We start from the raw sequence: 23,871 nt of genomic DNA, 5'->3' as shown, positions 1-23,871 counted from the left end.
CAGATCTGGCAGGAGCTTTATCACATCTATCAGTGTGGCTCATAAGCCACATGCTGTCTAGTCTGGGGGGAAAAACAAACAAACAATGGGAGCTACTGTAGGGTTTGTTTAAAATAAAACAACCAGGAGTGAGCTTTTCCCATATGTGCCAGCTTTGTAGGCAGATTTCTGGTTTTGCCGTGTGCTGCTGGGCTGATTAATAAAAGATGAGGATTGTAAAGCTGTGGAAGAGATTTTCACTACATTTCAATGGCACTGGCAACTCATTCACAAGCAATTGCAGCTTCAGCCTTTTTCAGGTGATGCTCTTGAGTCCCATTCTAATTCTCAGCATTATTTTTACAGAGGAATTCATGCAGTTAGATTAATTTGGGTGTTTTCTATACAGGTAAATGTTATAGAATAAATAAGCATTTTCAGACTTCTCTGATTCTTATATGGAATAACATAGCTTTCTCGGATTAAGTGGTTTTTTTGGCTTTGTTTTAGTTTGTTTTTTTTTTTTTTTTGTTTGATGGGATCATGTGCAGGCTGCTCTAAGTCTCTCCCAGAGGTGACAGTCAAGGTTAGCTGATCAGCTGCAACATGGCTTTTCAGCATGCAAAAAGTTATTAACACCCTGTAAGTGACTGTGTGTTTTCTGTTTTGTTGGTTGGTTTTTCCTGTTGACCTTGGTCTGGTTATGGAGTTTTATTAAAATTTAAAACATTTTGTGTTCTTACACTTTTTCATTGTTACACCAATTAACTGTTGTTTTCAAATTCCTTTGCTTTCCATTTCTTGCCATCTGCAATAGATAAAACTTTTTTGCTTCCCTTTCCTGGGCTCAGTACAGTGACAATTTGACAGGTTGTCACTTCGTGCCTGACTTGCTTGCAGGCACAGTCCTTGCTGACAGGTAGATGGGAGAGCAAGAAGCAGTGGGGACAGGCAGAATTGCTACTGTATGTGTAATTCTAGCTGCCTTCATGGTGATATATTTGTGTGTATATGTGATATATACAAATGAATATGTATCTTGAAAGTGGTTAGGTTTTTCTTTTGCCTTTACTCAGAGTTGGGATTGAATGCCCAAGAGATAGATTTCTTATTTGGACTTGGTTGTTCATTTAAATCTTATCTAAAGTACTGAGAGTTTTGCAAGCAGCACTTCCAGCTATCAAGCTAAAAGTGAGACAATTGAGGTGTATTTATTTAGTTATAAGGGTTTTTAAAGGCTAGCTATTTGATTAAGGGCTAACATCTATATTATTTATACTTTTAACTTAATAACCAAACACCTGTGATCCACACTGTGGTGCTAACTATCTAATTCAAAAACTACTGCCTGAAATCATGAAGAAGAAGGAACAAGAAAGAAGAGACAACACCTAAGAACATCCATCTTGTCCCCATACCTGTTACTAGATTCTAAAACCCCAAATTCAAATCGTTTCACCTTGTAAAATTACACACTTCTATTCTAATTACACACCAGTGATTCTAACTCTGTCACTCAAATTTGGAAGTCTTCTTGAAGGCCTCAAGTCAAAACCAGTGTTCATTTGAGGGTCAGTGTCAGAAAGCTCAAAATTCCCAGGCTTCTGGGTTCCAACATATCTAGATAGATAAATAAAGAGTGTGTATATTGTGTAGGTGATATGTTAGAGCTGCCTTTGTCACACAGGTTTTCTGAGAAAAAGGCTAATTGCTAATAAATAAATAAATAAATGCACTGTTATATTTTTGAGTAAAAGATTAAGGCATTGAGCTTCAAACTGTCAATGTTGATGGCCAACAGCAAGGTGTGATCTGTAATTTCTGTGGTTTTTAACCAGCCAGTTCTTGGCAGAAACCATCTTGGTACCAGATCTGGGCAAGGAGGTCTGAAATGCCATATGGAATGAGCAATAGCAGGTGCAAGGAAAATGAGCATAAAATGTGCCATACATTTAGCAAAAGGTTATCTACTCTGTCAGGAAAAAAGAAATCATGTGAACCGGCTAGGTGGTGATGGAAATAATGACTTCTGTGTTTTTCCTCGGTGTGTGCTGTGTTTGACAGGCTCTGCAGCTGCTGCAGTCTCAGTCCCTGCCCCACAGACCTGCAAACCTGGGGGGCAAACCTGCCCCAAACCTGCCTGCTGTCCATCTTCTGGTCCAGCAGCTGGGCACCACGGCTGCACAGACACTTGCTAGAGAGGTCAGAAGAGTCCAAAGCTATAAGCAGTGCCATTTCAGCAGCAGGATGAGGAGGAGAGGGGAAGCTGCCAGCAGGAATTGGTGTGAGATGCTGAGTCCTGTGTCATTGTTTGGGGGCTCCTGCTTCAGGAGGATGCAGCGAACCAGCTGGCTGCCTGCTGTGGTCAGACCAAACAAAAAGATGTGGTTTCAGCCCTGAAAACAAGGTGGGCCGTAATGAGGAAGTGATAAATTGTCAGGAGTTGAAAATAGAAGAGATAATGCAAAAGGCAGAGGGGTGGGTGAAGGAGTAGGGCTTTGCTGAGTGTCACTGGGGCAGTGATGGTTGGGAGCTGAGCTGCAGAGGGGCCACTCTGCTGCTGTTCTTCTGCTGCACCTTAGCCTGGATCAAACAAAGAAATGGCCCCTTGGAGAGTGGGATTTATTAGTGTGATGCAGTCCATGCTAGGGAATCGAGTGAACTACTGGGTTTGTCACTGTCTGTAAAAGATCAGGCTGAAGAAAGTAAATACCTGAAAATGTTAGGAAGCTCTGTCATTCTCAGTTCTGTTAATACATAGCATTATCAATAGAATACCCTTTGGACAATTAAGAGATACGGTTCTTGGAAGGGGGAAAATATTCATACTCCTGAGAATATCCGGAACTCTTCTCCTTGCCTGATCCCTCTTGTCTGCACCATGTGTTTGTCATTAGGACCATGAGAAGCTGCAGGTCTCCTTAGAGGGGGAATGATGGGTGCATGGTGGGTCCTGCAGGAAGAACCAGGAGAGCTGAGACATGGGGCTAGGTCAGGCCACAGCATTTTGTTTTGAGCTTAACAGGAATGAAATCCACCCTGAAGAGTCTTGGGGAAAATTCTGGATGAGGGCCAGTATGAATAATGCTGAGTGCAGATGGGTGGGACCCCACCTGGTTACAAAAACAATCCTATTTCCAAGGTTCACTATTTCTGCTGAAAAAGGGGATATTTAACAAGTTAGGTTTCATTTAAAAGAAAAAAAAAAAACAGTTGGAGACCTTAAAAAAATAAACTCAAATCAAAAAATCTAAAAGTCTCTCACTTCAGAAATTAATGAAAACAAGCCCCCAAACATGCAGACAGCTGAAAGCACACACCAAGAACCTCAGATAAACAAAACAAGTGTCCTCTGGGGAAAGGAAGACTTGTTCCCTCTCTGGGAAAGTTTGTCTGTTCCTGTGGCTTGTGAACTTTTAGTCTTCTCTGGGGTTTTCTTCTGTCCTTGGTTTGCTTTTTTCAGCTTCTTGGTCTTCTTTCCCTGGAGCCTAGAAAAGTGTTTATGCAAGCACTAGACTTTAAGTAAATGAATGACGAGTGCTGTTCCTCAGGGGTTGTTTTTGGGACCAGTGTTGTTTGGCTTTTTGTCAGTGACATGGGCAGTGGGATTGAGTGCAACTCAGCATGCACCAGCCTCTACTCCTGCAGTCTGTGGCCATCAAGACACCTTCCCTCTTGTGACAGCCACATGCTGAACATTATTCCAGAGCTAATCTGGAGCAAACTGTATTCAACAAGCCCCAAAAATGCAAGAGTTAATTGTAGTCTGACTCAAGTTTCTCTTAGTCTCCAATTGACTACTGTTCCTGTCTGTCTCTGCAATGAGTGAGCCTCACAGCCTCTCAACACTGCAATTCCCTTCACATCCCTTTGGATCTTCCTCTTTATTGTTGTTTGCAAAGCACTGAGTCTAGATTTTGCATATGTGGAAAATCTTACTGAGAGCTGTCCCCCCTTTGACCTCATTTTTTCAGATCTCTCATTTTTCTGTCATCCTGTTTGTAGTCCAAGTATGTATCTTTTAAGAGTGGTCTGAGTATAAAAAATAAGTTGTAGTGAAGGCTTGTCTATAAACAGTAGCTCTCTCTACAACCCAAGGGCAAGTAGATATGTGTGTAAAAGGCCCAGTTGACTGTTCCAAAGAAACAACTAAAATACTGATTAAAGGAAAGCAAAAGTTGTCTTGAGGAGGTATGATGTTTGGGGATTTCTAGACTTCCTCAACCCTTTTTAAATCTTTCAAAATTTTTTTTCTACCACAATAACATCTTTTAAGCATTATGGAACCAGTTCTGCTGTTCTTGCACTTGGGATTTCTGTCTGGTTTATGGTCAGCACACCTACAGGCTCCAGGATATAAGTGCAAACTCAGATTGCCCTGAAGTTTATTGTACTTTATAGGAGCAAAGGGTGAAATCCATCTTCAAGACTTGGGGTCATTTGGGCTAGATTTCCTGACATACCAGCTCTTAGAAAAAACCCAGCTGTTCTGGGGTTTTCTGCCAGCTTTAAAGAAAAACAACTAGATAAAGAAAAAGTACTCTGCCAAATAGGGATCAAACCTTAGCTTGGTTTGAGTGTGTTTTAAGTAGTCTCAGTCTTTGCATTGACACTAGTTAAGTTCTTCTTTAGCTTCAGGGAGGTAACTTGGGAGCAGTGTTTGTGAGTGAGTCTGGCCTTTCCCCTGCACATTGCTGTAGGGAAGGGCTGTTTCCTGCTGAGGTCTAAGTGTTTCCCTCTGTGAGACAGGATCTGAACACCCCAGAGCAAGACCTGTATGTAAATAATGTGCAAGTAGAGGTACATGAAATGATGCTGCTTTCCAAGGTGTGATTGCAGAGTAGTTCTTGGCCAGGAGGTATCACCTGGATGGCCCATCCTGAGCCAGGACCAAAGTGCCTGGAGACAACACAGCAGGAACATGCCCTTGCTCAAGCTGTAGTTGGAGCTCTGAAAAGAGAGCAAAGGACACACAGCCCTTCTAGCACGTTGTCATCAGTGACTTATAAAGCACTCAGTACCTTAGAGCAGCTCTTTATATGTTAATAACTCATTAAAATCTAATGACTTCATGGAATTGGACAAGCAGTAGGAACTGGAAATGGCAGATGTTCAGGGTGCGAAGGGAAGGGCAGAACTGACAGGCTGCCTGAGTGCTTGAAAGAAATGCATAATAAAGTTGTAAGGATTTTTGGTCACCTCTCTCATCAGCCCTGCTAGTGCCTCAGCACTCCTGAGATTTCAGTACAAACCCACCATCTTCTCTAACAAAGTGCAAGAAAGGGAGAGAAGCCTGTAAGAATCCTTTAGCATATTTTCCGTTTATTTGTGTTGCCACCACTGCTTTTTAAGCATTCTTTTTAACTCTTGCAATGCTAGTGAGTTTAGGAACACTCCTACATTCTGGGATGAACAAGCTTTTATCTACTTTATTTGGAAACCTTTGGGACATAATGCCAGGTTTTGCATCCCTAAGACCTTTGAACTGCAGTTTGAAGGGTTACCTCACCTGCCCCTTGTGCCAAGCAGTCTGCAGCCAACATCTCACCTGCTGCTTTACACTCCTTACATGCTCTACTGTTTGCTATTGAAATTACAGACTGTGCCCTTCTCCCAGTGAGCCAGCAGAGAAAAGCTGTGCAGGCTTTCTCACTGGTGTGGCATGTGCTGAGACCCTCCACACTGTGTGCACTTCTCTTGGGTTGCCTTCACTGGGGTCAGCTGTAAGAGCTGACCATCCTGGATCAGTTCATTCCATGCCAAAATAATCCTTCCCCTATTCAGTCCAGCTGCACACAGTGCACAGAAGCAACAAAAAGTATGTGTATGATTCCAGAGGGCTCTTACCAGCTCTAGGAGGGGTGGAGTGAGGCATGGCTCTGTGTGTACCGTAGCACTTCACTGAGTTGTTTTGTTACAATCAGTAATAAAGAACATTTTTGTATAGTTTAGTAATATAAAAGTAATATTGAGCAACTGCACCTTGTGATGAGAGTAGCCAGGGTGTTAACTACATAAAAGCAGACAGAGGGCATGGCAAGAAGGTTTCTTCTTGGATTGGAGAAATTGTCGTTAGAAGCATAATTCTCCAAAATTGTAGTTGTTGGATTGTCTGAAGTAAGCCTGCCTAGGAAAGTATTTAATTTCTTTTGCCACTGTTTCTTTATTAAAGTGAGAATTTCTTCCTGGTGAGATTTTTGTAAGGAGGAAACTTCGCATACACCAGTGGAAGTTGTCCAAAGCAGAAGGGGAAAATGCCATTTCAAACTGTTAAGTACAGAATTAATAAAAGCCACCTGGAAAAATAAGTGTTCATTGGTTGCTGATTTTGCATGTAACGTGCATTTTCTTATGGAATTATTATTTATACTGTAGTAAACCCAATACAGAAATGAATAATTTTATTCAGTTTTTAATTTGGCATTATAACCAGGTGATGCCTCTTCCTTCCTATGCTCAGAATTAACTTTCTTGTCTACAATTAACTCTTTGTCTGCCTGTAGGCAAGTGAATTTTTGTCATTGACTAATACCAGAAAGATCAGGGACTTGGGTCCTTAGTAATAGGGCTGCTGGGAAACACTGAACACCAGCAGAGAGCCCTTTGAGTGGAAAGAATTGAGAATGTTCATTGTCTACTGCCAATATCTTTTTTTACATTGTGCTTGTCTGCCAAAAGATTTTGAAAATCTCATTATTTTTCTTTCTTTATCTGATCACACCATGGAATTATGTCGCTGAATTCAAATTCTGACCGTGGTAGACTTTTTGTCCTTTTTGATTAAACATTTTGCCAGCATAAAGTTGCATGGTTTCTAAATTAAGGATCAGAGGGCTGCATCCTATCTGCTCAGTGTGAGGGCTAAGAAATAGCATTATTAAGCTAGCTAGCAAAACAAGTGTAAAATGTGTATTAAGATTAGCAAGTGGATTAATTTGAGTAGTTTCCTATTGCCCTAGCTTCTTTATCTTCCCAGAGTGTTTTTTTCTCCTTCTTCATACATGCATCCATTTTCAGAATCTCTCAATGCAAGAACTGTATATTCTGGATAAATGCTGTGTCACTGATTTTTTACTATATAGTTATTATAGGATTTTTACTTGTTAGGTCAGATTGGTTTCATTTTCCAGATTAAAAATAGTAACTTCTGAAGGGAAGAGTTAGAATGATGTATTGATTGTGACTGATAACTGCTTTACCAAATGATCATCAGGGCACTTGGCAGCATAGAATGACCTTAATCTAGCTGCATATTCAAAGATGACAATGTATTTGCTGGACCTGAAAAACATTAGACTGGTTTGTCTGCACACTTCAGTTGAAAATATCCTATCCCCAAACCAACCATATTAGTTATTGTTTATGTTTATGCTTGTTCTTAAGCAACAGTCTGCTCCACACTGGAGATATTTTGGATCCACATCTGAGTGGTACCCTATCCTCTCTATGTGACTTTTGCCATCCTTTGTTTTAGCCTTGCATTACTCTTTGATTGAGTACCTGTGTCTGGTGTTAATTTTCATGTGAGATGAGTTTCGGATAGGGTCGGTATCCTGACGAATTGCTTTAGAAGACAAATGGTGAGCAAGTGTCCCCACTGTAAGAAATGAGACAGAGGTTCTCCATCATGGAAATTTTCAGTCCCTCAATACAGACTCTTGCTGATAGGAATTTGTTTGGATCTGCTTTCTTATCAGAAGACCACGGATAGAAATTATGTAGGGGATTTCATTTCAGATTACTTTCAATCAGTGTCCTTCAAAGACAGAATTCAACTTGACATGTGCAGCTAAAGTGAAACAGAAGGCAACCAACTTGGTTAAAGATATGAATGACTACAAATAGTAATAATATTTGTGAAATAAGATGCTTACCTAAATCAGGTGTAGAAGAGCTGTAGTGGGATCCAGAGGGGTAGTAAAGGGATATTTAACTGCTTTATTCAGTGTCCTCTGGGGCTGGAACTAAATTGCTATGTCTGAACTGATGCTGGTAGAAAAGCAAAGGCACTGAGTGCAGTGCAAGCCCTGCTTATCTGTGGGACTTGAGGGAACAGGCATGCTGTTTGTTAAAAACATTCTCATTGTGTTTGTGGTGGCCTGTCATGTGCACTGTTCTTGATAGATGGATGTCAGCTATGAGCCAAAAGTGCTTTCTTTCCATCCTCCCTTTTCTTAGGACAGTGGGATGAAATCTTTCATATGCACATCACATCTGTTACATTTTTCACCATGATGAGTTTGTGACAGGAGGAAGTTAAAGTGAAATGAGAATGTATTTTTGTGAAGTTATGTTACATTTACCAGTTTTGAAGATTAGCATTTGGAAATATGCTTCTTAACTGAGGATAAACAGTTTGTTTTAATCTATTCACATCTAAATTATGACTCAGCTATTGGTACTTGCAAGCACTAAGAAAAGCACTCACTCAGACCATCTGTTGAGAAAATAGGAGTATGAAACTAAGTGTCATCGTATGTTCACAAGTCCTGCCTGTCCCTGGTGCGTGTAACAGCAGCCTCATGTGAATGCTGAGAGAGTCTGAAACTGAGGAGGCTCTATGGGATCTTCACTATGGCTCTCTGTGCTGCCAGTTAATGGGTTCTGCAGAAAATGCAATACAGATATTTCTCTCATTTCTGTTCTCAGCAAAACTGGTTAAGCACGGTTAAAAGATGACATGAAAATGATAAATAATAATAATACAATTAAATATATATGACTATAACATATCACTAAACAACTTTCTAATTATATTTAAATATGTTACTGTAATGAGAAAACTCTTTTTCACTTTCATTTTAGTAAACATGGGATCAGATTTCCAAATGAAAGGCATGAAAGCTGATAGGCACTTAGGGTGGGATGCATTCTGCCCGACTTGAGCCACTCATGGCAGAGCAGGTCTGCAGCTGAGCTCCTTCCCAGTAGACCTTCTGTACAATCAGGGGATACAAATTGGCTTCTCTAGGATGTAATTAATCTGATCTATTCTAGACATCTATTTTAGGAAGCCTAAATTTCTCCATTGACTGTGCATTGAGCCTAGGGCAACTAGCTGAGATACAGATGAGTGCTTTGTAAGCACTGGCATTTAGTCAGAGCAATGTCACTGCTAAAGCTCAAATGGCCTGCCTCAGCTTTCAGCCCTATAAAATGAGTAATTCTTCTGAATTAAAGGAATTTATTCAGGAGGCTTAAAACAAGATAATCATTCTTTGCATTTGCATATATAAGTGTACTCCAGCTTTGTGTTTAGTTAGTGCTTACAAAAAGGTCTGTCACAACATCTTTGGCCATTTCAGGGCTTTGGTGGCTTATGGTGTTCAGGGAGAATATATTTGGAAAGAGACTGGAAATGCAGGAAGGATGACAGAGAGATTCTTGGTAAATGAGCTTTAGGATATAAAATTCTTAGTGGTGTTCTTCTGGGCATTGCTGTATAATTTTAGTTTTCTAACTAGATTTATGAGTAGTTTGCCATGTTGGTCACATGTAAAATTATTTGCATACCAAATGTGAGTTCATTCAGCTGTGAGATTTTTATTTAGGCTGCTGCTCTCTGTGCCTATCTAATTAAGATGTCATACATTTGAATAACTGAGGTTCTTAATCTTCAATAAACTAAAAATAATTAGTTCTATTGCCACAGTTTAAAATTTTAAAACAACAAATAAAAGTGCCATCAAAATAAAACATGTTCTCAAGACAGGAAAAGAAACTGATTGTGTGGTGGCTTGGAAACCATCACAGGGGAAACTACAGATACTATTTGGGAAATTTTTTTCCTTATGTCTTTGAAAAAGGTGCACACTGGAGCTTCAACTTCTGGGAAGTTGAAGTATCTGGGTTTAACTAATAATTTACTAATCCCTTTGAAGATTAATCTTACATTTAAACAATATCAGGGATTTGGGATTTTGATAGGAAGCCCAGGGAGGACCTTAGTGGCTTGGATTTATTTCCAAAACCTGTTTCTTTTTATAAGTGTATTTCAGGTTTGACCAGGAAGTATTGATACAGATAATTAAGAAATATGCCTTTCTTCCACAGAAATCTATATATGAAATATTGTATTGTAAGGTGATCTCCTTAAAGGCTGCTTTTTAATCAAACTGGTTTTGTTTTTTTATTATGTGCTATATTGTATTACATATTGAATACATTTTATATATTTATCATTCTGAGGTAGTGTAATAGAGCAGTAATTTCCATAGAATGTAGATTTAAATAGAGATGACTGGAAACTAAACCTGCAACAGCACTCAAATGACTTTGGTTGAAAATGAACACCTATAAAAATGGGTTTGCCCATGAGATGCAGTCAGGCAGAGGGTGTTACACGTGTGTGTTTGCATTGAATCCAGTGGAAAGGTTCAGAGACTTAAACATGTTTATTACCATGCCAAAAGTCCCAGTGGAACTGCAGAACTCTGAAGATGCAGAGCACCTTGTGAAGCTCCTTCATTCACCCCTAAGGCAGACAATGCACACAACCCATGTTCTCCGTTTCTTTGTTGATATTTGTTTACTGGTATCAGCCTTTGTCTGACTCCTTGTTGCTGTTTAAGTTTTAAAAATAGTTCAAAGACTTAATAAGCTGAAGCTGTTTTTGTAAGGAATGTAGTTCTCCATCACTGCTGCAGGCTGAATAATTGCTGTGTGGTTGCATGCTGCTTGTATGGTAGGTGACCTCCCAGAAACATTCATTAGTGTTTGGAACGAGATGATTATTTCTGTATTGTTTTACCTAAATAGTTTTTGTTGAAAGAAAGAGATAAGTTAAATATTATTAAAAGTTGGAGAGGTAGAGTGTATTTTAGAAAGTGCTGTTCATAAACACATGACATTCACTCAGTGCAGACCACCACGTGGTTGCTGTTTAATTTAGGCAAGTGTGCATTTATGTGTTCTTTACAAGGGCTTGTGATACATTGAGCAGCTGGAGTTTTTGTTAGCTTTCTATATTAACCAGAAGGGCAAGGTAGGACTAAATGAGAGCATCAAGCCTTGGTGAATACTTCTATGTGTTCTTAAAAACTGTATCCAATATCCCTAGCAAAATGGCACAAGGTGCTGTAGGCATTGCTAGGAAGAAATCTGTTTTAAATATATTTTCACAACTCTCCTTACCTTTCTATCCAGACAACTGCTGGTTTCTTTGACAGTTAAAGACCTTAAATGCAACCAAATGTAAAGGACTGGGCAGGGATTAAGGGTTTAAAGCACAAGGAGCAACCCTCTGGAGATGCCTCCCTTTCACTCTTGATCTTGATTTAGAAGAAATTGGTTGGTACTAGCAACCATATAGCACATAGGTGCTTACACCTCTTCACTGCACAAGGATATTAACAAATACAACATTGTATTTAAGTACAATTTAACAAATAGTATTTATTAAAACTAATTTGTAACTAGTCTTCTCCCCTGCAGAGTAGTGAGGTCTGACCTAATCCAGTGAAATGTATTGGAAGTGTAGCTCTGGAATAAAACCACATGCTGTTCAATAAGGCTGCATTGAGAGAGGCTTTCAGTTGCAAAATGGTGTAAATTTATGAATTTTTAATTCAAGCAATCTCATTTGCTGATCACAAATATATCTGGGGAGAATTGACCCCAATTTCTTTAAATATGACTAGCTGGTGCCAATCACTCCTTTTGTTGCTATTCTGATATTCTACAGAATATGCTTGTATTTATATATCTTGCTATGTATATACATATATATGCATATATATATATATAATATATACATCTATATGTATTTCTATATATCTACATTTACACCAGTTGTTCTTGGGTCAGTGGAGGATGTCTTAGAGAAACCATGGACCCTCAAATCTATGTCTACCTCATCCCTGGCGCTGAAATTCCTGTGTGACACGTACCCCTGGGTCTTTGCAGGGGGACCTGATGCTTCTCTGCTTAATTTAGGGAAGCTTGCCCACTTTTCCTGAGTCCTGTTGAGGATTTTCAGCTTTTCCTGGACTGTTGGATTTTGCTGTAAAAACAGAAGCTCTGAGTAAACTAGGTAGTGCTTCCAGTTGCTGAATTGGTTTAGCTGAGTGCAAGTTGTGGGGTAGAAAAAACGAAGGTTCTTAAATTGTGTTATGGACAGCAGGTCATATATGTGAATATATAAAAATACAATACATGTATTTATAAATGTATTATATATAGAATATATAGAAATAGAGTACATGTAATCCATTGCAGGGGAATTCTAAAAGCCTCCAGGAGAGGTTTCTTCCTAGTACTCCAGATGCATTTCCATTTTTCCCATAAACTGGAAACACTACAACTTTCTACCCTTCCATACTCCATGCTTAAAGAGTATGGGTTCTTTGGGTTCTTTCTGTTTGTTTGAGTGGTGAGGTTTATTGTTTTGGGGGATTTTTGTTTGTTTTTGGTTTTGTTTTTTTATGGTGATGGTGGGGGTTTGGTTTGTGTTCTTTATTTTTGTTTTGTTTAATACTTTCATTTGCCGCTAGTGGATTTCAAAACCTTGCCAGAAAGTATTTTTTAAATTGGTCACTCCTCTTGGTTGTCACATGTCAGCACAAATCAAAACACTTGTCTACTGTTTTTCCAATGAACAGCTTTATTAAATTCATCTTACAGTGTAAGGGCATGTATGTAGTCTGCTACTGTAAGGGTTGAATAATATGCTTGATCTTGCTTCAGAAATGAGGCTGTGGAATTGAGGATTGTAATGTATTCAATTTCACCTGGATGTCCTAATAAAAAAATTAAATCATTCCCTTTGGAATGTGAGATGTGGATAACTGTGTACTATTCCTCTGTAACAACTTTTGCATATCCAGTTGCACTCTCTTCTATTTAATTATCAGGTAGGAGCACAAATCAAAAAATATAAAAAGGGTAGTTGTGATAGCCCATTGGTTCATTATTTACGTAAGAAAATATAGTCTCTACAGATGTTGTATTTATTGACCTTAAACCAAATTTCTGAAGGCAAAATAAACAATGTCCCTAATGTAAAACATGAAAGACTACAGGACTGTTTAATTCTTCCAGATTTATTCAGCATGAACTTTCCCACTCTTTGCATGGTCTTTAGAAGCACAGTGCTGCATTGTTGTCAGAAGATAATGCTTTCCACAGAGATGTAGGATAACACCCCTGCTAGGAATGCACTGCCCCAGGGAGGAGAAAGCTAAAGGTGAGCCTACTTGCAGCTTTTGCTTTCATTTGAAAATTATAACATTTAGGCTATTGATGATATTGCCTCTGATAATTTCAGCAGGGTAGAGCATCTGAGTCACATGTAATACACAGAAGTATTTTGCATATGTTTTTAATAATTACCATTTTCTTCCTTCAGGTGTTTTATTACAATATGTTCTATGGAGCCCCAAATTTCTCTATCCAAATCACACATGCTGCATGAAGCTGAGAATACTGCAGAATAAAAGCAGCCTTGTTTTTGCTCCCACAGAGCTACTGAGTCCTTCAGATAAACAAGGGAAGCCCCACAGGAATAGGGGCAGTTCTCTGAGGAGCTGGGAGTGAGCTGCAGCCTTCCTGCCATGCCCTGAGTGCCTGACCCAGGACACAGAGATGTTTTCTCCCACCCCTTGTCCTCTGCTGTCATGCTGCCTCCCACAGCAGCATGAGGATAGCTGTGTATGTGCATGTTTAGCTGTGTGGAGATATATATATACATATAAATATATATATGTACATCTTTATGCACACATATGTCTAGGACTAGACCATGTGCAGTGTTACCATTGTGTGACATCTGCACCAGAGATGTTCACAGTGATTTTAATCTGAATGTAGGCTGCTACTTACTAGAAGATATGATGCAGCTCATCTCCTTCCTTGCCCTTGCCCTGCAGACACCAGCTGAAGCTCTCACTGGCCTGGTGAGCTGGCTCCATGCCCTCCTCTGGCTCACCCATGGCCCAGGAATGCTAATTCAGCCCAAAGGAAGTCATGGAAATGAGGGATCAGGGATGACATCAGTCCCTCTCAGCAGCTGCCTGGGTTAACTTTAACGTTTTGTAAAAGCACAGATTTCAGGAAAGGCAGGGATAAAAAAAACCAAAAAAGCCAGAAATGAACATCTGATTTGAAATATCTACTTATATACTTGTGTGTGCTTCTTTCACTTGTACAGGCTGCTCTGAAAGTCATCTCAGTATCTCAGAAAGTGACTGTCCAGTTATTGTTTTTTCAGTGTTGGTGACTCATTTCAAGGAGAACATCCAGCCTGGCCTAAGGGATTGCAAGTTCTCTAATCAGGAAATAGTTAAGATGAAAGCACCCTTTGAGCATCTTGGAGAAGGGAAGGGGGGAAGTAGAGAGAGCATCAAAAGGAATTTTTTATTTATATTCAGTTGAACATCTTGTCCTCTCACAGAGTATATGATTATCTCATGCCAGTCTAAAAAGAGAAGTAGAGGAATACCTTTAGAATTTAAACTCTTAATGTCAGAATTACCTTTTGTCCTGACTTTTCCAGGTTTTTTATTATTTTTATTATATTTACATAGTACAACTACTCTATAAATTAAACTGCTACTCCTTGACATGCATGAGAAAGATTCCTTAAGAACACGATTTCTTTCCACTTAAATACAACTCAACATGACTAGATCTAAATCTTTAATGAAGATCACTTATTTCCTGTGAAAATTGTATCGTGACAAACTAAGGGGAAAGAAAAGGAGTATCTTAGGACAAGCTCTGCACAGGCATTTTACTGCTAAGCCTGTCAAACACTTGGTTAAGAGCTCTGGTGTGCCCTTCTTGGCCAGCTGAAGTTAATTCTACCCATGCATGGCTGAACTACTTATGATTCAGCTGCTGAGCTGCTTGGCATTTAAATACTAACAAGAAGCAGGGATCTTTTGCATTAACATGACTCTTCCTGCCACAATGGCTCAGCAGATGAAATAAGATTGGTTCAGCTTCCATGCATGGGGAGGGGGGAGAGGAATATCCTTGGCAACAGTGCCAAGGGATGTCCAAGCCCTAAGAGATCTGTGTCATTCTGATGGGATGAGCTGGTTGTGAAGGGCCTGTATAGTGTCTCTTCTGTCTTTTTTTCTCCTGCCTGAACTTATGTAACAATTCAGGACTGATAGAGGAGAGCCAATAATCCATTATTTCTGCTCCATAATTGGGCTTTGTTGTGTGTCCACTTCTTTACAACCTCCTAATTTGTCATATTAGCAGAGCTGTATTTCCTCATGACAACTTTTTTTATCATGAAAGGATAAGGTCAGCTGAACTATATGTGTATTGTCACTGCTAATGCTTCAGGCAGACACAGAGCTATTTCTCTGATGAAAGTGATGTGCAGTAATATCAGTAGGGGCTGGATTTTGTCATGTTTTTCCCCCTGTGCTGACACTGTTACTCAAAAAGTGCTTGAGCAGAAGCTTAGCAAGTCCAGGCTGAAGGTTGTTCCTGGACTCCTAAGCACATCATTTGTATTATCCACTTGCAAATCCTTCCCTTTCCATCATTCTGCTTCTCATAAAACTGACTTTTAGAACATGGGGGAGGAGTTGGCCAGCCTTCTGCAGAATCTTGGCATGTGGGAAGGGGTCTCCCAGCCTGGAGCAAAGCAGTTTCTTCAGACAGCCACCAGCTGGGACGTTTGCAGCTTTTTGTCATGTCTCATGCCCAGATGACAAAAAGGTTTATTATTTTAGGCAGTTAGGGTGAGTGTTCCCCACTTGTTCTTCATCTTTGGTATGATAAATTTGGTGATGAAACCCTGAAGAGTTTTTTAATGGTGTTTTTTTTGCTTATGCAGAGGCTGAAGACCAGTAACATAAAATGTCATCCCTGCCCTCCCTTACCCGTGTTTAAGTAATAGAAATAATTTAAGGTAAAAGTGTTACCTTTCATGTTGTTGCATTACCTACAGCAAGAATCAAGTAAGTGCGTGCACTGTAAGGTGAGAGATGTGGTGGCCACATCTTGGCCAAGGCTGAAGGACTGATGGCAAGCCTTTGGCAGGGTAAGAGGCAAATGCTTTACTGGGAGTGTTGTCAGGAAGAGATGTCAGATCGTCAGATAATCCTCAGGACCCAAATAACCTTGAGAGGGCCTCGTCTGGAGCAGTGTCTCACAAGGGGCACTATACTTGAGCGATAATTTGGACCATAAAAGAGATTTCAGTAGCAAAGGAAAAGGAATATTCAGAAGTTTTGAGGATGCAACCTGTGAGAGGGTGGGGAAGGGATTTCAGTTGTTTAGCAGAGAGAAAAAGGAGGAGAGGCAGTGTAATAGTCTTCAGGTATGTTAAGGCTGCAGTAAAGAGAAAAGCAGCATGTTCCCCATATATTCTTTGGGTAGAACCAGAGAGAATGTAAGACTCAAAAAAGATTGATAATGCATGTTAGAGGCACTCCTTCTTAGGCTAACAGATTGAAGGTTGGGTTTGATTGCCAGGTGAAAGTTTGGACTGATTTCCATGAGGAGTGAGATAGCTGGTCTCACCTGGGATGGGAATGATGAACAGCATCAATGGTAATTTCCCATATTCTTTGACTGAACACAAAACTATTTATGTTTTGTGCATTCTCATATTTTTTAACCCATTCCCATGTAAAATATTGATCTTTCCTCATGCTGATGCTTAATGATGTCTAAACAAAGTCAACTTAAACAACAGTAAAGGACATTTTTCATGAGGGTAGTTTGGATTTCCTGGCTGCTCTCTTCAGTGACCTGACAGCTTCTGTTTTCCCATCTTAAATACAGTATGATGGTCATGCAGTATGTAACTAATGAAAAATAATTTTGACCTCTTGGAAGCTTTAAATGCTAAAATACCATTGCTTCTCTTATCATATTCATAGTTCTTTTCAAATCTCAGTTTCATGTTCACCCAAAGCTGCTCTTCCACAGAACTTTATATTTGGAATTGTTCTGTTCTTTTTCTTTTATTGTGTTGAAATTCAATTCTACAGTCGTAGCAAAATTGACATGTACTTCACCTGTTCACCTTTGAAAGCAGCTGCAGGATTGCTTGCTTTGTCACCTCTTGTCAGCAGCAATGCCTTCCCTTTCTCTCCCTCCCCTTTGCCTCTCAAATGGCCAGAATTTGAAAACCATCTGCTCTCAGGCTGGGGTGTGCTTGCTGTTTTATTTCAGTTTGTAGTTGCTGGCGCTTTTTGCTCCATCTCTGTCCTGAGTCAGCTCCACACTCCTGAGACCCAGCCTGGGAGGACACGACCTGCAAAGTCAGTCCACTCAGAGTGGTGTGCAAGTCTGAGCTTATTAAAGCCTAAGTCTCCAGGAGGAAAATACCCAGCTGAGTGTGTAAAGAAGGGAATGTTGAAGAGGGTCTGGCTGAGCAGACATCTCCTGGCATTGTGGTCTGTCCTTCCTCCCCCTGCTTCTGTTGTCTCATCCTGCTTCCTCTGATGGCTGCTGCTTTAGAAGTGGCTTTAGCACAAAAAGGGTTTTCTTTGAAGTATTGTGGAAGTACCATTTCTAACAAAATACGACCAGCAAAACCCCAGCTTTCTTTTTCAGCTATCTGGTTAGAGCACAGCACCAATATCTGTGTTTCTCCTCTTCTGGTGTAGTATGAAAACTTTCAGTGACTTTTACGGTTCAATTGCTTTTGGCAAACTTCAGTTCTCCATCTTAAACCCACGCACTTGTATAAACATAACTGGCTTCAAGCTGTGTCAAATATAATCACTTAGCTACAAAAGCAAAAACACCCAGTTATAATTGCTAAGATTCCACTTTTTATAAACATTTTAGACTGAAAATGAGAATTTGGAGTGACAATCACACTCTGCTTGCTAGTATTTTTCCCTTTTTGGTTCTTCCATTAATTTTTCCCTGTTGTCATGTTCTTTCTATTTGTTAAAAGCACATTTTTGCTGCTCTGAGCCCCACAGAAATGTATTCTGCCTAAATTGGGTCTTAAAAAAAGCACAGAGACACATGACAATGGGAAATGCAAAGCAAAAGCTGAAATATGACACCACCATTCCTTAGGGAGAGGAATACTGAATGTTAAGTGAAATCCTGAAGTTTCTTGTGCCGCTCCCTAAAAGCAGCTTGATATGGGTGGTGAGCATTAAAAGCCAAACTATGCTGTGGAAGGAACAGAGTCAGCAAAACAATTCAAAGAATGCAATGGCTTTATGTTTCTTTTTGAGAGTAAATATTTGTTCTACATTACAGTCAAATAGGAAAAAAAAGAAACTAAAAATCATTTAAAAAAAATCAGTGTGCTGGCAAAAATAAACCCACAAGTGGTCGGGCAGAAGAGATTGCAGGGTTTATTTTGAAGAGGATCTTGGTAAATTTTTAGCAACACTTCCCTCCCACACAGTGCTCCAAAGCAATGGATCACTACTTTTGGCTTTGTTTAAAAGTTAAAAATACTTTAAAAAATAAAAAACTCCCTCTGCTTTTTTGAAAACTGAGAGTAAAAGCATGGAAATGCTGTTCTGTACAAATGAAGTCAAAACAGCTCTCACTCCCCCAGCACTACCCAAACTTGAACTGTCTGAAAGACTCTTCCTGAAATTCAGAAAATGCAGTTCTACTTACATGAGCATCACACGTGGTGATAAGAATTCAACTTGTTTTATACTTGTCTGTAATCCCAGCCTTTAGTTTAAGCAAAAAGAGCCCAAATAAACAAACAAAATCAAAAAATCAACAACTGTGCCAAACAAATATTAAACCCTGTGTTGCCTTCTATTAAGCTGCAGCTCTGGGACTACTGAGACTCCAGAATTGATCCTTTTGCCGGCTTCACTCCCACACTTGCCCAGGTATTGTCTAGTTCCCTTCCCAAACACACTTCCCAAAACCCTGAGTGCAGCTTGGAGGTGTTTTCAGGGTAGGCAGTGAGCTCAACAGGGGCAGGTAAGGGAAGGGCTGAGTCATTGGTGTGAGCTGCTATTCTTGCTGCTTCCCAGTGAGGATGGGACTGAGCTACAGAAGAGTTTTTACTCTACCTGTGCATTCCCAGAATTTCCTACATGTGCCTGAAGGCAGACTGTGAACCTATAGAGATACGCTCCCAGAATCTCTTGCAAAGCTTATCTGGAAAGGCAGGAATTACAGTAATTTCATGTATATAAGGCGCACCCTTTTGACTAAAATTTTGGTCCGAACCCAGAAGTGCGCCTTATATATGGACAAAGTTTGGAAATTTGCCAACCTGGAAATCCGAGCCATGCTGGGGCCTGTGGCATGGGGAGGACGCTTGGGGCTGTGTTTAAAGGCTGCACCAATCTGTGAAAAACGTTTGTAGATTGAGCACCTGCCAGTAAACCCCGCGATCGCGGGATTCTGTTACTAATTCGTTACTTTGTTGTGCGCGGATCCTCGCTGCAAAAAGAAAGTGTGCCTTATAGTCTGGTGCGACTTGTATATGGACAAAGTTTGGAAATTTACTGACACCCAGAAGTGCGCCTTATACTCCGGTGTGCCTTATACTCGTGAAATTACTGTATCTTATGTGTACATGATGGAAATCCCACACCTGAACTGGGTGAGTCTGCTGAGTGGTGCTGTAGGTGTTCCTGCAGCAAAAGACATGTTTTATCAAATATTTAAGTATGAGTATCATGATGGTTGCTTGGTTGATTATATGGAATGTATTAACTACTGAACAGCCTGTAAATACTTGCTAAGCTGTAAAACTGAAATATTCAGAATAAGATTTAAAAAAAACGTTGAGAATATTTTCTAGCTCTTTGTATAACCTGGATATAAATTCAATTATAACTTACATTATTGTCTTCTCAAATGATAGAACTACTCCAAATTTCATAGTAATATAGCTGAATTGTTGAGAATTCCGAAGGTTTGTTTTCTCTGTGGTCCAATTTACTCTGTTGACAAAGAGAAAAGTGTGTGGTTAACATTACTAGAGAAAGTACACACTTTTCATTGATGGAACTGCTTTCATTTACTTGGTTTTGGAATACATGGGTTTACTTAGGGAAAATCCAGATGCAGATGATTAGATGAAAGGGAAAACCACCAAAAACAATAGGATGAGACTAAATCTGTGGAGCCACCATAATATATCTGCGTATCTGGATTGCTATTTTCTCATAATGAGTAACAGGACCCGGAAACCCTTTAACATATGTTACATTCACAATGAATCAACTCACGGTTTTACTCATATCCTTTTTATACTTTTATAAAACAAAATTTGGATCTTGTTCCAGCAATTTAGAAATGTTTTATGGCATCTGAGTCAAAGAATTTGGCAGGTTTTGCAGTTTGGAAGGCCGCTGGAATGTTTTGAAAAAACCATGCTAATGTCTTAGTAATAATGAGGTAAGAGTAATAAATTTTTCGTTGCAAAAAATAGGATTCTAATTTTTATTTAAATAGTTAGAGGATATTCACTCTCTAGGAGATTCCTGTAGTTTTGGTTTTCAAATGATAGATTCTCTATCAGGAAGGAGTCATCCATGGGGAAACTTCTGACTTTTTTTCTGTCTTTGCATGGAGATGGATGGTTTGATTTGATATTGAGAAATGGACTGCCCTGTTTTGTTAATAGCTTTGTTTAGATAAACTTATTTAGAAATAATTGCAAAAATTGGTGGTCTCTTTCCTTATAAAATTGCAAAAAAACCAGTTATAAATACATCTCAGTTTTCTAATATCAAGCATAGTTTTTCAGGGAAATAACAGAAAGACAATGCAGGATGGAGTTTTATGTTCAACATAAGGGTCAAGAAGGTACCTAGTGCTCCCTGGAAATTATGAGAGTGTAATAACATAAAAAAAAAATCACACTTCTCTTTCTTAAATATTTAAATGTCAATGTGAACCACCAAGTCAAAATGTTTAATGTGGTCTACATGATTCTGGCATAAATAATGTGATATTGTTTCTATGAAGTTTGCTGCCTAGCAAAATATGTGTGTGTTTTTTGGCAGTAAGCATTAACAATTCCTAACAGACAGAATCTTGTCACTGATGCTGCACTTTTCCAGGAGGACCAGGATGAGGAGCGAAAGAACACACAAGTGCAAAGAGTTAAGGAAGTGATTTCTTGCTGCCACATATTTTGTTAAGTATTTTAGCTGAGTCTTGTAAATCAGAGTAAAGTAAGGAGTAAATGCATGAAAGTGAACAGAATGCTACGTGGTTAAAGTCATTGTCTTCAAAGTGTTGGTATTTGCTCCATGATGTCAGCTAACATGGCACATGGGGGCCTGTTTGTACAGGAATTGTTGGATCATTTTGTTTGTGCAGAAGTTACATGGTCAGTGGTTTGGCTCTGGTGTCCTTCCTGAGAATCAGGCTGTGTTAAGTGTTGGATGTGATGGTTTGAAGAGGCACCTTGGCAGTCTGACCACTTCCATCAGTAATCTTCAGTATATTGCAACACTTGTGAAAAGAAGGTGTCAATGTGTCGCAGTTGTCAGAGACCTCAAATAAAGTCAACACAGGCTGTACTGGAAGAACGTGAAGAACTGAGACTAAAATGTTGCAATCTAAATTTTCAGCTTCCCATATCTCATCAGGGAAGCCACTGGTTCCTGACCTACAGTGGGATGAAGCCTGAAAACCACCAGGAGCTCAGCAGGGTTATCCCATCTTGTGTCAGCTCACAGAGCTGGAGTTACACTGAGTTCTTGTCACTGAGGGTCCTTGGATACCAGCAGATAAATGATCTTTCTTTGGCTCTCTTAGACCTTGAGACTGAACAGAAACCTTGAGATTTTGATTTTCTTGTTAAGTGGTGTCTGTCTGGTGTGTATGCCACTGGGACACGGATAGGATGCCTTTGGGGTTTAATACACCTTCCCATGTGCTGCTGAGATTAAAATACACTTGTAACACTGGTCTGCAGAGCAGGTGTCCCATCTGCCAGGGACAGCAGAGGCAGCAGGGACCTGGGTTTCATGAGCAGTGAATGCATGTGGGCACAATTATGCAATACAGAGAAGTGGTTTCTCATTTGTGTTTTTTTTAAATTAACAGAACTCTGGGGAAAAACAGTATTTACCCAGCGTATTCGTATTTTGTCATAAATTGTTAATGCCCTTAGTCCAGATATGATTATAAATTATTAATTATTTACCATTTTGTACTCATGTATCTTCACATAGGATAGGTAGCTCGTTTCTCACTGGAGCATTAAGAAGATAATACATCTGGTAATAGCAAGACTTTCATAAATGTGATACAAATTTAGTTAGGGAAAATAGAAGAACAAGTAATCTTAGACTATTAGTGTTTAAAGAAAGCTATACTTCAAAATTTGTCATTTAAAATATATATTCATAGATCATAAGCTCTTCATTTTTTGTTGTATTTTATGTTTGATTTCTCCACTTTGGTGCCATAAAATCAGTAGTTATTTTAACTATCAGTCACGTCATTAACAATCTTTACAGATTTTTCATTGTTGCAGCTCATACTTAATAAACACTTTTTTTTTCTCTTAGAAGCTATTTACTCATAAATTATTTACCTGTTTCAAAGCAGAATATGAAATAGTCTGTGTACTTTTTCAGTAGATGCTGAAGAATAAGAAAGGAAAGTTGGACCACACAGTCACCAGTGGCATCTGTTAGGATTATTATCCTGTATAACAGTTTGCTTTTACTAAGTATCTTTTTGATTGACCACAAAGCCTTTCCTGGATTTTTAAAATTTGACAGTTGAGTCAAGTGTGTAATTTCAGAGATTATAGTAGAAATCTGGAATTGGATTACAATTTTATGTGTGTTTGACTTCATGGAAATTCTAATTTCCAGACTATTCTTGAAACGAATAAATCTAGTTTAGTTCAGACACATGCCAAATAAATGGCTTCTGCCAGCCTGGCTAATTTTTTTCCCTTTTGCTCTCTGAATACAAAGATAAGTATTCTGTTAGTGTTCATTTGAAGGGACACATTTGAAGTAATTGGATACGTACATCTATTCATCTTTGGGTTATTAGTTGAGATTCAGCCAACCTCCAAGTCATTAACATGACTGAGGCTGTTTCTAGCTAATGTGAAATGAACTGGAAGTCTTATCTAATTATTGGTAGGCATCTATAGTAAAATGCTTTTGCTGTAACTAATGCAGAAAATATATCTGTAGTGGGCATAATTAAGTATATAAATAACAAATAATGTAACTTCCTAGGATGTAAAAAAGGGTTTTTTTACCTAGAAAAAATTTTGTCTGTATCAGGTTTGAGGTCTTCTAGGGGAGAGTGTCTTCTGGAGTTTTCCCTTACATTATTGTACTGTGCCTGCTTTTAGAAATAATGCTTCAGTTTTCACGACCAAGATGTATTTCAGACACAGTGGAATAACCTTCAGTATAATTACAACATCTGTGTAGGAGCAGATGAGATTATATGTGGAAAAACCAACCTGAGCATCTAGTCCTGCAAGTAATGATACTGTCTTTGCAGCTATAGTAAAACCTCAGTTCATTTCACACAGTTCTGCAATATTCTTGGTATTAGTATAATGAAAATGGTAAATGTGTTGTCAATATGCTGTAACTGTCATCAAAAGACTTGTTCTGCAGACATAGTCCTTCTGCAGAAAGCTCTCTGTTTACAATTCACTTAAATGAACTTGAACTTACTAATCTTAAAATCCCTCCACACATTTGCCATAGTAGATACAAAAAATGTAGAATTAAATGTCTTTAGAAGTTTAAGTCACTTAACAGGGTGGGATCTTTTACAGCCATACAACATTTCCCTGGAGCATGGAGTATTTCTGAGAGGGATTCCCTTGAGGGGAATCTTGAAGGTACATACAAATATCTTAGGGGCAGGTGTCACAATGGTGAGGTCAGGCTCTTTTCAGTGGTGCCCAGAGACAGGGCAGGGGCAGCAGGCACAGAGTGAAACACAGAAGTTCCATCTGAATATGCAGAAAATCTTCTT

At 39.2% G+C, this 23,871-nt stretch overlaps 1 protein-coding gene across 5 annotated transcripts in view; it reads left to right on the top strand.

Annotated features, from left to right (window-relative positions):
- AFAP1 (actin filament associated protein 1) overlaps nucleotides 1–23,871 on the top strand; it is a 115,449-nt gene that overhangs the window by 4,893 nt on the left and 86,685 nt on the right. Inside the window, exon 1 of one of the 5 annotated variants that reach the window (XM_033060074.1) lies at nucleotides 13,099–13,162. The exons of 1 other annotated variant lie outside the window; for it this stretch is intronic. In XM_033060074.1, the coding sequence (XP_032915965.1) occupies nucleotides 13,132–13,162 (31 nt within the window). In that variant the 5' untranslated portion in view covers nucleotides 13,099–13,131. Of the gene's footprint in view, nucleotides 1–13,098; nucleotides 13,163–23,871 lie in introns of those variants that run through there. 3 more of the 5 variants (XM_033060077.1, XM_033060076.1, XM_033060078.1) reach the window with 3 other exon arrangements.

This window comes from Catharus ustulatus, chromosome 5 (genome assembly GCF_009819885.2).
Source record: "Catharus ustulatus isolate bCatUst1 chromosome 5, bCatUst1.pri.v2, whole genome shotgun sequence".
In the NCBI taxonomy this organism is placed as follows: Eukaryota; Metazoa; Chordata; class Aves; order Passeriformes; family Turdidae; genus Catharus; species Catharus ustulatus.
This window is presented reverse-complemented; position numbering and strand designations above follow the sequence as displayed.